Genomic DNA, 15,984 nt, shown 5'->3' with positions numbered 1-15,984 from the left:
GGCTTGTTGATGTAGGCTTAGTTTGTCGGGGGACACCTTACTTCTTCCTTGTCTCTGTCTCTACCTGTGTACTCTCATGTTCCGATTAACCCAGCTTCCCCAAATTTCTTTCTTTTTGGTGTCTATATATGCTGGGATCCGGAGTCATGGATGATCCAGTTGCCGCGGTCCTGTGTCCTGGATCGCGAGCCCTGGATCTTGAGTCGTGGCTGTGCCTGTTGCTGTGGTCCTGGATCATAAGTCCTGGATGGATATCCTTGTGGATTCATCTTCCTATTATACACACATGCATTTCCAAACATTTGGACTAACTATGTTGCAAATGTATTATCTTTTCAATTTACACACAGCATCTATTGCACGTCTGTCCGTCCTGGGAGAGGGATCCCTCCTCTGTTGCTCTCCCTGAGGTTTCTCCCTTTTTTCCCTTTAAACTGTGGGTTTTCTCTGGAAGTTTTTCCTTGTACGATGTGAGGGTCTAAGGACAGAGGGTGTCGTATTGTCATACTGATATTCTGTACAAACTGTGAAGTCCACTGAGACAAATGTAACATTTGTGATATTGGGCTATAAATAAACATTCATTGATTGATTGATATCTTGCAAACGTATTTCTATCTCATGTTATGTCACCTGGGGTTGTTATTGTGTAAATTCCCCTATATCCAATACAGAGCATATCAAAGCTGCTAGCGTTATACAACACTTGTATAGCATCCAGAACCAGCATCCTTCTATTGTACAGAAATCCCATAAACTCAAAGAGCCCATAATCCCAAAGACATATGCCTGTTGATCCAAAGTTTTGTTGGTTGTAGGGAACTTTTCAAAGTAAAGTGACCTTGTTCGTTTTTCGGGATAGCACATTTTCGGACAAAAATAGGACCTTTATTAATGTTTCGATTTAAAGCAGATAAATTGTACACGTCCATCTATTTTATATTCCAATCCCAGAGAAAGGAATCCTGTGCTATACATCTGTGTCACTGTGTACCTGCAGGGGTCAGAGCTGCCACTAAAGCACCTGTACCTGAACTCCTCCTGCTGTCACCTGTATCCTCATTCCTCAGGGACCACACCTGAAAGGAGGCACTTATCATATTTCTGAAATCAGATTCTTTCACCTGCATGACCATCATCACTCTACGGATATCTTTCAGACAGATTAGTCTTTACAGTTCACCTGCCTGGAACCTCCTACCTGAGCCACAGGAACAGAAAACAGTTTTTTTTCTTTTAAAAAGGTCAGCTTTCCTGAAACCAGGGACTTTAAATGTGTTTAAATTGGCTTTACTTTGGATATTAAGAAAGATTACCACACTAAAGGGTAAGATTGTTTTATATTTTTACTTTAATTACTTCACTTTACCATTTGCTGTGCCTTAATGTCTCTACCACGTGTAAACATATTCCTCTCTAATATGGCTTTCCCTCTCCAAAGATCACCCATTATAAAATATCTTTACTGTTTCTCACAGCTGTGTGTGAGTTATCATTAAGAGTCATTGTCAGCCATGTAATTTTCACAGTAATTTCTCTGGGATTGGCCACATATACCGTCTGTGTGTGTGTGTGTGTGTGTGTGTGTGTGTGTGTGTGTGTGTGTGTGTGTGTGTGTGTGTGTGTGTGTGTGTGTGTGTGTGTGTGTGTGTGTGTGTGAGAGCGAGAGAGATATAAAAGGTCTCGGCTGATGAAAGAGGAAATGCAATAATTTATCTTCTCCTTTTATTACAGATTATAATGGGCTTCTTCACAGTCGTCAAATTGATGATGGTCTTGTTCAACTTGCTTATCTTTGTGAGTATGTTTTTGCGCTCTGATTGCATGCTGTGAATAAAAAAAAAAAACAATAGCTTTCATCACAATGTGAAGAAAATCATTTCATAGCGTCCTTCAACGCAAACATTCGTTACACAAACATTTCAGATCAGCCAGAAGCCATACACGATGTTGCTTTTTCTCCTGTTCGTAGCAATTTTCATCTCATTAACTTCAAAGGCTCTAATTTTGCCAGCTCCATCTTCGGCTTAATGTTGATAACTAATGTGGTTTATGAAGTGGAGAGAAACTTTGGCGAGGGTAAGCTGAATTTGACCGCCGAGTTAGGCCCACCTGGAGTCCCACTGTCACAGATGAAGCTCCCAGCACCAGTCATCATTTTCCTCACATTTCCAATTTCTGCCTGAGTTACGCTGCTTGATGAATCCGATGCAGAAGCTCTTAAAAGTCACAGCAGCGCACTGATTATGATGTCTGTTTGAAATGTTAGCCAGCAGTGCACAATTGATTAAATAATTCTCTGCTGCTCATAAAAAACGATGCTTTAATGGGACCGCTCAAACACTTCGGCTGTATTTCAAGTTTGGCGTCATCGTGTTCGGGGGCCATCTGCATTCTGAGAATTTTTATTTTTGAGGAAATTAATTAATGTTCTTCGGAGAATCTGGGTCTTTGAAAACTTGACATTAAAATGTTATGGTTTGTCTTTGCTAAGTAGAGAAGTCAGTTGTGCATAAAGTTAAGCTGCTAACTGTGATTACATAAAGAAACCTTTACCGTAGCCATAAATAATAGCTCCATATGTTTCATGTCAATCTATAATTAGTGTATTAAAATAAACTTTAAAATAGCTGAACCCCATAATTGAACCGTACAACAGTCATCTGTGCAAGAGCTAAAACCAAACCTCCAACCACAGTTGTGGACATTGTGGTAAAACCTATTTGACAGTGAAACATAATCTACCATAGTTCCGGACTTATAGGTCACTAGTTCACGGTGTCATCCCACGGATAGAAGGCAAAGACACCACATGTTAATTGTACTTAAACATAAAATAAGATCATTTTCATAAACTAAAATCAAACTAAATTAAAACAAACTGGTTTGTTTATTAATGCAGTTAGACCAATGACTCCAGCTTCAGGCAAAGTAGTTCTGTTTAAAATCCCTTTGTGATCTGAATGGGCTGATTCCTTTAGAGTTGACAATTGTGACAGAAAACATGTTGAAATCCTTGGTTTTCAGTAAAAAGCTGTGATTCCAGGTGACGATAGTGCTGTTGTCTTTCAATCAGAAGGTTGCGGATTAGATCCCAGACCATGAACTTAATATGTTGATGTATCGTTGGGCAAGATACTTAACAACAAGTTGCTCCTGAAAATGGTGTTTGAATGTTTGTGAATGTTTGTGAATGTTGGCGTCCTTGGGCTGGTAGCACCTTGCATGGCAGCCCCTGCCTCTGTGTGAATGAATCACACCCCAATGGGTGAACGATGACTCGTAAATGTAAACCGCTCAGGAGTCGTAAGGACTGGATAAACACCATATAAATGAAGTCCATTGACCATTTACCACCAAGAGACCTCCACCTACGGCCAACCCAAAAGTGCTTTGGTGACCAACAGCTTTTGTGAAAATCAAAATAGAAAATTGGGACCGATTTGCTTTTAAGGAGTTAAGAGAGCTGTATTTGAAATGTGTGCAGTTACTACTATGAAGAACTATCATCAACATAAAAAACGAATTGTACAGTATCATGGTACTGAATGCCATTTTTGAATATCTGAAGACATAGCTTAAGAAACCCATTTGAGTGTTGATAGAAACAGTAGGATGCAAGTCCGCAAAAAATAAACAATTTGATTCTAGTTCTAAGTGTACAATTCGACTCTGCCTTGGAGCAGATCAAAATGCATTGGAAATTAGAAGTGTCTCCATGTATGCTCTGTGTGTGCAGATCTGTGGCCCGAGAGTCGGAACTTAATCTGATTGTCTGCTCTCGGTAATATGACCCTGGAAAATGGGTTTTTAAACTCAACTGACGTCTTTCTCATTCCATCCTATTGAAAGGGAACCAATTCCATTTCAATTTGGGTGGGACAGGCCCGTTCTCTTTTCTGCTCTCTCTGTATCTTTCTATCTCTCCATCCACCTCCCCCTCTCTGGAGGCCGTGGCCTCTTATTCTGGAGCCTGTTATTCATTCACTCTCCTCTAACCCTAATAGGTTATGTTTCCCATCTCAATACGATAAGACACTGCTTCTTCTTTCCCCCTTCTCTCAAAAACCTGATTGACTTCCAGTGCTTTTGCCATGTGGGTGTTCAACTGACAGGGCATACACCTGCATATGGCACACCATCAAAGGAATTAGCTATTTAAAAAAAAAAGGAAGATATTGTGCCAACTATAATTATACCTGGTGAGGTATGATGGTGGCACATATGGAGTAAGAGGGGGAGTGTGTTTGTCGCATCACATTTAGCCAACAGGGCAATGATGGCACTGAACAGGTTCAGGAAACGAGAAAAAAAACCCTGGAGTGAAAGGTGGGGAGAGGCTGATGGAGAGTAAAAAATAGATGGAAAGAGCGGGGCCAAGGTAGGGAGACAAAGAAAATGATGATCCCCATGTGGGAGACGTCTGACAGGAGATGTGGCGTGTCGGGGCCTGAAGCGAAGCGGAGGCCCCCTGACTGCAACAAGCCTGATGGAGCCTGACAGACAATATCAGGTTTCAAACATGGTTTCTGCCGAAGACGAGAAATCACTCAGTACGAGCAGTTCAGGGTGAAATATACAGAGGAGACGGAGGAGGATAAAAGGGTGGAAGAGAAGGTCAGAGGTGGAGAGATGAGGAAGGAGAGGCAGACAGAGCGAGATAATGACAGTGGGATCCGGTGATTTACAGAGTGTAATGTGAAACATGTGACATAGTTTGGATTTTGTTTGTTATGAACAGGTTTCACATGTTTTGGATTTCTATAAATGCACATCAGTGATCCCGTTGTAATGCCTGCTCTCCTTTACATACTCTATAAAGGGATGTCAAGAACATGTTGTGTGAGTTTTTGTTAGGTACATACGCATCATAATCCACCATCTGATTTAAATTAAGGTTATATATTTAAAATTATGCTTTTTGTTCCTCACGATTCGCAGGGATATGACTAGGCATAGTATACTTGTCGTCCAGTGTGTGGTTGATTGTATTTAGTCAGTTGTTATGTGGTTCCGTTTAACTGCCATGACCAAAACATTTTGTATATAACATACTGGTTACAATTGGCACAATCTCCAAACCAAAAAGGCAATATCAGCTTCTTTCAAGTGTAGCTAACAGATATCCAAGCCATGGCTTCATTATTTGTGTGCCACTCAGTTTTTCCTTTAAACTTTAAGCAAATAAGAAGTTGGAGTTGTGAGATGATGCAAGACTTGTTTCACAGTTAAGCTAATTTAAACTAATAAAAAGCTTGCGCAAACATGATGATAAATTATTTTCGGACTTCCAACCAAAACCCTGAAAGCTTCCGATGCTAAAATCATGTCTTGTTGGTAACCGATACTCCCAATCTATTTTTATAGAGATTACATATTTCCAAAACTGAATTTCCAAACAATAAAGGTCCATCTTCTTCATATGTGAAGTAATGTCCTTGTTCTTATTAATTTCCTAACTTGTAGACCTGACAAATAAAACATCCATGTCTTTAGAGAACAGGAGATTTACACCACCTTGACTGTGTATACTGTAATCCTTTAGCCTACTTTATATGCACCTCAAGGCTTGTTCAGCAGAACAAGAAAATCAATAAATGGCTTTTTGTCTATTATGCCTGTGTGACATGAGGGGAGATAAAGGCAGTCATGTAAAAGGGCAGTTATTTCATTTAGAAAAGTAAAAATAAGCCAAGTTGGCCCGAGGCGGCACCTCTCTGTCTCACAAAAGGAATCATCCTCTCTGAATGGAATGAACGATATTGAGGTGACATGGTGTCATTGAGAGGTAATAGTAAGACAGGGTTAGCCATGTAAGATGGCCTCTTATTTCCAAAAAAACATTATCCCCTCAAGAGCTGTTGAACCCTCCCAAATGATGGACATTTTACTTGCCGTTTTTAAAGATATTGTCTCCCCTTTCTGACATTGATAGTATCCCCCATATGGAACATGCCATAGTAACAGAGTATGGCAGAAGCCAAGAACGTTTCTGGAATGGTTGCTCTAGTCTAAAGTCACCACAACACGGGTATACTGGGAAGTACAGATGACAGCATTGTGTGAGGTGTGTGGCAAAGGCTCAAATATAACAGACCATCATGTATTCGTCAAAGTCCAACACTCCAGATTTGAAGTTTGTGCTTGTATCGGTTTTTTTGCACTAATTTATTGTGAATATGTTTGCCTGATTATCCTGCAGTTGGGCGGCTTGACCTTGCTGGCTATGGGGATCTGGGTGAGCGTGGATGGGGGCTCCTTCCTCCAGCTGCTGGGGCCTTTCTCCAGCCAAGGCATGCAGTTTGTCAACGTTGGCTTTTTCTGCATCGCCATCGGTGCCGTGCTGGTCCTGATGGGGTTCCTGGGCTGCTGTGGGGCCCGCAAGGACAGCAAGTGTCTGCTTCTCACGGTAGGTGTAAAAAAACTAGTATGGAAAAGTGTCAACACTATTACAGTTGTGAGTTCAAGGCATGAAGAAAGTGTACTTCACCAACGTGCCAATGGTAACAAGTAGGGCCGGGACTCGATTAGAAAAATTAATCTAATTAATTACAGGCTTTGTAATTAATTAATCGCAATTAATCGCATTTTTAATCACATATAAATATTTGACCTGAGAACAGTGAGAAGCATGTTTTTTCACATGGATTTTAGTATACCATTGAATAATGACTGAATACATAAGCTTAAGCAACAAAACATTGTTTATTTTTTTCAAGGAGGTTCTTAACCAAGACCAACAGAAAAGTGCAATTTTTGCCATAAAGTGTAGCAATAGCATATTTAGGAATATAGTACATTTCAGAGATTCAGGTAGCCTATAGGTAGGTAGACCTTCTGTAAACTATAACACTTTGTTTTTTAAGTAAAACACAATACTTTCAAGTACATTCAGAACATTGGAAACCCTGACTATTAGAAAACATCTCTCTGTTGCTTCAGAGGCCATAACAGACTTTGTTGATTTACCAACAGTTGATTTAAAAAATCTAATACATTTCAGTCCAACTCTCTCAATAACCTTGGCCAAAACAATAAACAGTTCAACATAAAGTGCCAGTTGCACCAACAACATAATAAATAGTTCAACATAAAGTGTACTGTACCATTTAAAATAAAATAAAAAAGTGCCAGTGATTGACCTCAATCCCTCCTATTCTTCCAATATCCTGATGAAAAATAAAATCTCTCTGTTGCATAGGCCACTGTTTGATCAACGCGAATTTGGTGTGGGTCCTTGTACTCCGAGTCGGGCTAACGCCCACGCTAGCTTCCACGCTAGCTGCTATAGGTTTTGCATTGAGGTGATACTTGAGGCTTGATGTGCTGCGGTGATATGCAAATTCCTTTTTGCATAATTTGCAAACAACCGTGCTCTTATTGACGCTTCCATCCGTCCGTTTTTTAAAACAAAATGTCCCATCCACGGGGCCAACCAAAGCGGTCTCATCAGCTTCTTCGTTCATGTTTGACTATTGTTCACTTTGGTTTGTTGTTGTCTGAAGTCATGAACGTTAGTTGGTGCTCCAGTATAATCGGTACCCCTGAAACTTATCCAGTGAGAAACGTTCCGCGGTGCAAAAATAAGTGCGATTAAAATGCGTTAATTTTTTTAACGTGTTAATTTTTGTGTAATTAATTAATCTTAATTAACGCGTTAAAGTCCCGGCCCTAGTAACAAGATATTGAATGGATTATTTCCTGCCTAATCACAATTCTGGCAGCCCATTGGTTATGGTATCAATAAGAAGACGTTTTGCTTGATCTTAATGACACAAACCTGATTCCATAGTATTTCGACTAACTACAATGTGAAATGGAAAGTGCTGTTTACTAAATAAATGCCAGGTCTGTTGAAATTATTTTAAAATGAGCAAGAACTTGGCAAAACTCAACAAAAATATTTGTTCGTCATGAACATACAGCAATACTAGGCGGGTTGAAACAGACTTAAAATAAACAGCAACACCAAAAGTGTGAGGAATGCTGATAAATAAAAAGAATATACAGTAAATGATGATTTCTTAAGGTGCCACCCATGTAGACACAAAATAGTCAAACTAAACGCAGTCACCAAGTAATGTAAAGGTGACCAAACTGTTATAATGAACTTTCCTGACCGCAAAACAATCTCTGAAGGGTTAAAGTTGGAATGAAAATACCTACAACATCCAAACCAGCACCTGGTCAAGGTAGCCACACCCTAAAGCACACAATTTTACTCTAAATATAGTACCTTATTTTACTAAAACTAGCGTCATGCTGTATTAAAAAAAAAACTTCAACTAGCAACTGAGACAATAAAACCGTTAGAAAAAAAGCTCTACTGCAGTAAAGAATCCTGTGGGAAGTACAATTATTTTCTCATAGACTTCTAGTCAATCAGATATTTTTGCAAACAGTGGACTCGCCTCCTGCAGGCCATTAAAAAGAGAATGCATGTTCAAGGGACATTATTGGCTTCTATTTTAAGACCTCAGTGTTGCCGCTTGATTGCTTCCCAGTGCCTTTGGAAGAGTTCAACAAATTCAATTAGGATGCAAAACACCTTAAATGATCATGAGGTGCTTTTACATCCAGTTGCTCCACATTCAGAATCACACCCACCCTTCCATTTGCACCCGGCTCATCAAGTGCTCAGCTAATGTCCACATCCGCCCCTACATCCTCATTCATACCTGCTACCTCCGAACAATACAGTGTACATTATTATGCTCATTATCGACAAGCCAACTACCTCTTAGTCCACTGCAGTGAGTCTAATGAGGAGAACAGGCAGCCTTTTCCCCCTGTGGATTCCCATCATGTCCACATCTCCCATTGAGTTGAATGATGTCGGTGCAGCAGATCCCACGGCTGACGGGACGAGCGGGAACCAAAGCATCCTGGCAAATGGCTGTAATGGACTGCATAAAAACAATAAATGAGCTGGCAGAATGGAGCATTTGGGCTCTGTGTCTGCTTATTGTCCCCCTGTGTAATCATTAAAGCTTTATCGACAGTCTGTGATTGTTACGTACAACAATAGCTGTTTAAAACTACTCAGGGTATTCTAATTTGTTGGTGGCAACAAACCTCAGAATCATTTATTTTAGTCTGGTGTTTAAAATATATGTATTTATTTGTACAAGATTTATTTTTTAAAGGCTCCGTACTCCAATGCTGTATCACTTAAGGAGCAATTGTTGACAAAAGGAAATCCCTCAGTTTACGGGATTAAGAAGCATCCACTTCTGCCTTTTAATGCAAATATGAATGCAGATAATTGCTAGACTTGGATTTGTAAAACTGACCAAGACCCTTTTTTTATATAATTAAGCACTTAAAACGTTCTCCTTGTCCCATCCTGCAGTTCTTCTCCATCATCCTCATCATATTCATCGCTGAAGTGGCAGCTGGAGTCGTGGCGTTGGCCTACTCTTCATTTGTAAGTCTCCCCCTCTTCACCTCTTCCTCTTTCTTCCCATTCACTGCCTCATCATATATCCCCTCCCTCCTCTCACCCCTCATTCTCCTCCTCTTCCCTCCCCTTCCTTTGTCTCTTAATTCGTCTTGTCCCTCTCCGTCTTTCACCCTCTCACCTCCTCGTCCCACTCTCTGGATTTTATCTCCATGTAAATTCTCCATCATAGCCGTAGCCATCATTGAATTACTGGCTTTATGTCCGCCTGACTACGTTCGGCTACTTAATGACTCCGGGATAGCCCGGGGGCCATGTGCGCCGTCTCCAACTTTGAGCAATTTATTACTCTGGAATATTGAAGCTAAAGCATTTTATATGCAAAATAGCCTATTTACATATGTGTGGCACTCTCTTTCTCACACACACACACACACACACACACACACACACACACACACACACACACACACACACACACACACACACACACTCCATTTACATTTAGTGCCACGTGTAATAATTACAAGGATTTCAAATGAGCTATGTAAAAGGAGGTTAGTGGAGATTGGGGACCTAATAAAGAAAATAGAGAGTGGAGTTTTTTATCCAATCATGGGATGTTTCTGAATCCCTAGAAGCAATCTAACAAACATCCATCCATAGGGAGGAGAGGGGCCTTCCTGGGAACCTCTTGTACTGTAGATGCTGGTATTGTTGGGATTGGTGCAAGATACTGACAAAAGATATGGACCGGGGCATTCAATGGGTAAATGCTTATGTGAGTTGGTTTGGAAGGCAACAGCAAATAAACATTTTGACATTTAGTTTGGAGAACATATATGTAGATATGAATTGCCTTTTTCTTAACACAAGATAAGGTTATTTCCAATTAATATGATCTTGTTTCCTGTATTATTCTGGAAAGAGTGGGTTCTATGCCTGTTATTTCTTCAATGCAGGATGTGTGCATTTCTTATATACTTGGAAAACTGTGCTTTGATCACTATAGAGACTTTATATGAATTTCACCATGCAACCTATTCATTTGGTTTCAATATAATGGTATTGATTTTAGACTCAGAAACAAATAATATATTGTCCTCTATTACTTATGGCAGTACAAGTAGAAAAAAGTCAACAAAACTTGGATCAAAGTCAAACAAAAATGTACATTAGTTTCAGTAGACCACATACAAAGTAACAAAATAGTCACATAAGATATAGTTATCTTAGTTATATCATATTGCATGTAAAAGACTGATTATGTTTTTATCAGATAATATACATTCACTTTTTACACATCCTATTCTGTGACTACATTCTCTGACAAATATATGGCATACGATACCATTCATTTATTTATGATGTTTTAATGGCACACTGTAGTATGCCTTGCTATTGCTGTTTTATAACATACCATACAATGGCTTTTTTATAAAATACTTTAATGTGACATTTATATGAAATACTATACTATGACGTTATGACAAGCAACTCTCCAGCTGGACTTTACCTTGTACCAGGATACAAACACTCCTTTCTAGGAAATCAAATAAAAAATGTTTAGGACCCGCCTCTAGATAGAAATAATAAGTGTTTTTTTTTGTTTTTGCAGTGAAGCCATTTACTTCCCCCGCTCCCTCCCTTTATTTCATGTTAATTCTCGCTCCATCTAATGCATTCTGGTCCTGTCCAACCCTGAGTGCGCCTGCTCTCACACAAAGAAGCTCAAAGAGTGTGTGTAATTTTCTGAGTGTGTCCTTGGAGGCTGAGTTGGGAGCGCCGTTGCTGCTGAGGCAATTTTGCTGAAATACATTTGCTCAATCTCGCTCGCCTCGGTTAGCTCAGCATTTGCAAATGCCAGACAAGCTATGTAAACGGCATCTGGCGAGGAAGTGAATCCACAACAGCCAGCAGGCCGGAGCAGCAAGAGAGAGAGAGAGAGAGGGAGGTGTGAGCTATTGTCTAAAGCTCAGTGAAATTCAAGACATAACTCAGATGCGTCTTCCTTAAACAGATCACAGATAAGGTTTAGAGTCTATTTAACGTGCTGTGTCTTTGCTTTAGCCTAATCTGTTCATTACAAACACAAAGGACATCATAACTTCCATCACGGATATGAGTCTGCGAGAGCAGCTGTCCATCTTGTGCTTTTGATAAGACACAGTAAACACAATAGCATCTGAATAATGAATATGGCCAATTTACATCTAATATGCATATATATAGCACCCTGTGTCAATAAGTAAGAGACAGAGGCGTATACAATGAAAGGAGGCTGTAAATAAAGCGTTGATCTATTCTGTCCTACTTATCTGAGGTATAAATCTGCCTTTTGGCTGCCATGCCCTGCAGCTCATCTAAACAAAGAGCCTATAACCTTCAGGTGGTCCGAATAACTGAGATTTAATAAGCAATTTCAGCAGGCATTATGAGAGGCCGTCAGTGGTGATGGTTGTTCTTTCTCTGCCAAGTGATTGGGAAGTGACCAGGGTGGGATTTATTAGTGGGGCTGATATGGACTTCACACTGGATGAATGGAATAGATGTGATGCGGCGTTTAATGAATCACACGGACGTCCGTGTACAGTTAAGGAATGTCCCCTCAAAACGTAATCCAATACTGATTGCTTTAATATCTCACCAGTAAGAGGAGATGTTAGGCCCAGAGTTAGTTATGCTAGATGATTAGAGCTGCACCAATCAATATATTTATATTAACAAAGGAGGAAATGACTTTGTGTATGTGAGAGGGGTCACTCATCATGACGAACCCAAGGAGAATCATCACCAGCTCGAACTGCGCCTTTTAGCATCTGTTAGCATTGTGATTATTTTCTATCTCTTTACAAAAACACAAAAGCATTTTTGTTGTGTTGTTCCAGCTAGCAATTTTTTATAAATGTTTAAGCAGAAGATTCTAAAAGATCATTCCAAAAAGCAGTAAATTGTCTGAGGTCATACAAAACTTTTACCCATTAGCTTTTGCGAGTATCCCAGAAAATTAATTTATATGTTCAAAGGTTTTAAACAAATATACAAATTATACGTAAACATTAAAAACATAAACTGTCTGCCTTTAAACTTCACATGTATTCAAATAACCGTATGTCATTTTGTATGGGTCTATGGACTGGTGCAGGAATGGGTCCTAAACCCAGAAATTAGTTAGAATTTCCGCACTTCCAGATCCCACATCTCTAATTCAATTTTATTTTAATTAAGGTCTGTTGTTAACACAAGCTTAAATGATTTTCACATTTTGTTATGACATAAATTACGTCAGTAAGTATCAACTGGTAAATGTCTGAAGCTTCTATGTGTCATAAAAATAGCAGTTGCTAACAAGTGACTGAATGAGACTAAACGTCATCACACCGAAGTCCAACGTTAGCTTAGCAGTGATGACGCGATAGTGATGTAGTTGGTTTATAGCATAATGTTACCTTTTTACATCTACCGATTGCATTTACGCTTTAAAAATGTTACGTGGAGATTATCCTGCTGAACAAAACGTGTTAAGTATAACAAAAAGTATATTTTCTGTTGAGGGAGCCCTTGCTATGCTAACTTTAGGGTCGGTCTACAACTTTATTCTGCCATTTTTACTATTAAAATAGTAACTGCAACTTCTTATTGCTACAGACTTCGAAAGAGAAAAAACTAAATAATTATTAACTTCCATTAGAATTCATACTCTTTTGGTTACGCAATGGTAAACCGAGCCGTAATTATCCTGGGAAATTGTACCCAGAGGCAGATGGATTTGCAAAGTGAAAGTGAGGCTTATAGGGAACCATTCTAAAAAGGCATCATTATTGTAAAGCCATTACATTGTGCAATCAACATTTACTTCATAATGATAAGTTCAGGCAAAAACTGCCACTTCATCACGGATCTTTGTAGGGATGCTTAGCTCTGTGACTAGAATTCAAAGACAATAAATGAAGGGATCAAACTGAGGCTTTGTTGACAGTAGATGTTACAAATACAGGTTTTACAATGTGTGTTCAAAATATTTATTTTTGCCCCCTTTTGCATCTTTTTTCAAATGTTCTACTGCATTTAAGCATACGGGAAATGTAACCAATGTCTCATAACAAAGCCTTGCTCAACTGAATGGTATATAGTTCTCATTTATTGCTTTTCCACTTAAGAACAATAACCAATTAGCAGCCAACCAGTTACTGCAGTAAAAGATATCGATAATTATTTCAGAATAAGCAACACTCTGTAAACAAAAGATCAATATTACATGGAGCTGAAAACTTTTATCATGCGTGTGTAGGTGGTGTACTGGACCGTATTGATAGATGTGTTATCGCTTTTGCCTCACTGGGCTGTGTGTTGCTATAGTCTTTGTCCTGCCTGTCCACCGTGTGTGTGTGTTTGCAGGGGCCCATATCAGTGTGTAAGCATGCGAGTGTGTGTTTTTAACGGGATGTGGCGAGGCGCGGGGCAGAGTGACAGTGATGAATTAGCCGGCTGGTATCCCTCTCTGATCTCAGCCGCTCTCACTGCTTCTTGGGGGGCACTTTTAATTGTGGCATGTATCCCAGCATCCCCTCGGGCATCTCGTACGCCTGGCCCCTTCACTGTACACAGGCTCACACACACAGAAGAGGCATTTTCAGACACACTAACCTGATGGACACACGGGTGCACATGGCCACATGTGCGTACAGTAAAGCACACACTCTCCCTCCTCATCAAATGGGCCTTTGTGTGACTGTACGCGACGGGATTATTAATCAAAAAGGAAAAAACAGACAGAGGATGGGGGGAAGGCGGGAAAGAGAGCTAACCTGTGCGTTTGCGGAGGAATTCTTCCACAACAAAGACTCCCCTCCTGCCTCAAACATAACCTGCCTTTTTGTGCACTTTGGCTAAACAGGAAAAGCGGACAAAATGTGTCCTGACCGAAGCCATCAGGAGCATCTATATATATGTAAATGCTCCCCAGTTTACTACCATAAAAAGCAGACGAAGAATTGAGAATAATGGCTCGGCCATTTTTTGATTTATTTTCATTTTTTTCCAGGTGCCATGCTGAGGCTGTTTATTTCCCAAGTGCTTTGTGTGAGAGAAGATTTATTTAATTTCTGATGAATAGGTGACTCCCAGAGAATTACCTTTCCTCCCTGTGAAATCAGCAGCAGTATATTATTTTCAGGGGCTTCCGTAGTGTGGTGTGTATTCGTAAGTGTGCGTTTGTGTGACACTGTTGGACTCAACTGGAGTGCAGTGAGGTGCTTTATATCCACCCACAGGAGCTTATTTGCATTTAAAGGCCTCTCATCTACATACCGGACACTACCGATAAAACAGATTACATTTTAAACGGTTCTGGAAATTCAGGACGTTTAAGTGGAAGTTGGGAAATTGTTAAATAATAATAATAAAATAATAAAACAACATAGATTAGCTCCATGGCATAATGCCGAAACCAGCAAAAATAAAGCAAAAGTCGAGACAACTTGAAAGGATATGGCGTTCCACTAAACTTGAAGAATCTCGTTTAATTTGGCATATTACTCTCAATGAATATAAGAAAGCACTGCGTAAAGCGAGAGCAGCCTACTACTCTTCATTAATAGATGAGAATAAGAATAATGCAAGATTTCTTTTCAGCACTGTAGCCAGGCTGACAGAGAGCCACAGCTCGATTGAGCCTTCTATTCCCATAGCACTCAGTAGTAATGATTTTATGTGCTTTTTTAACGATAAAATTGTTACTCTTAGAAACAAAATCAATGACCTCTTGCCTTTGACCAGAATAGTATTATCAACAGTTCCCGGAAACGTAAGTTCTAATATTAGACTAGATCAGGGATCGGCAACCTTTTTGATATGAAGTGCCATTTAAAAAAAAAAAATGTATCAGCGTGCCAACGATCGAGAATTATCAACGGGGGGGAGGGGGTGTAGAGGAGCTTGTACGCTCGTGAACTGATCAGTAGGAGGGCGGGGGAGCCTCGCTGTGGGGGAAGCAGTGTGTGGACTGTCAGCGCAAACTTACATGATGTCGAATTTAACAAACACATTTAAATAAATGGTTTAAACTTTTTCTTTTGTTTTTTTGGCATAATAATAAGGACGATCGTCCGTTCTGTGATTCTCCAGAACACACATGTTATGATATTAGGGTCATGCAGAGTGAGATGAGATCGCTGTCACCTTTAAGAGAGAGGGAGAGGGGTGTGGGCTTGGTGGCATGTGTGTTTGTGGGATGGTAGACGACAGTGAGGGAACGTCGTGTTTGTTTCTGGAAGTGAAACGAGCAGCATAAAAACAGAGGGTCTGTGGATGTATTTTGTGAAACAGTAAGAACAGCTAAATAAATGCAACGGCCTCCCAAGAAGAGCTCGCCTCTCTCAGTCATTTAAGCTAAATTGGGTTATGAACCTGAAGCTTGTGCTTCTTCCCTCCTCGACTACGGTCTGGGAGGCCGACAGGAAAGTTCAACACACAGATGGCCAGTCCGCCCCTTTGTAGCATATTATTTCGATGAGAGATGAGCAGATCGCCACTGGGCTTTCAACTAAATACACAGCCACTCACCACGAGACGACTGCGGCATT

The 15,984-nt window shown here is 40.0% G+C and overlaps 1 protein-coding gene across 1 annotated transcript in view; it reads left to right on the top strand.

The window, feature by feature from the left end:
- Positions 1–1,740: 1,740 nt before the first annotated feature.
- Positions 1,741–15,984, top strand: part of tspan1 (tetraspanin 1) — a gene marked incomplete at its 3' end in the record, with an annotated part of 22,602 nt that continues 8,358 nt past the window's right edge. Inside the window, exons 1-3 of the mRNA XM_010769603.1 lie at positions 1,741–1,797; positions 6,203–6,409; positions 9,353–9,427. Coding sequence (XP_010767905.1) covers positions 1,741–1,797; positions 6,203–6,409; positions 9,353–9,427 — 339 coding nt within the window. The remainder of the gene's footprint in view (positions 1,798–6,202; positions 6,410–9,352; positions 9,428–15,984) is intronic.

This window comes from Notothenia coriiceps, unplaced genomic scaffold (genome assembly GCF_000735185.1).
Source record: "Notothenia coriiceps isolate Sejong01 unplaced genomic scaffold, NC01 NC01_scaffold00007549, whole genome shotgun sequence".
In the NCBI taxonomy this organism is placed as follows: Eukaryota; Metazoa; Chordata; class Actinopteri; order Perciformes; family Nototheniidae; genus Notothenia; species Notothenia coriiceps.
Note: the sequence above shows the minus strand (reverse complement) of the source record. Positions and strands in the feature narration are given on the sequence as shown.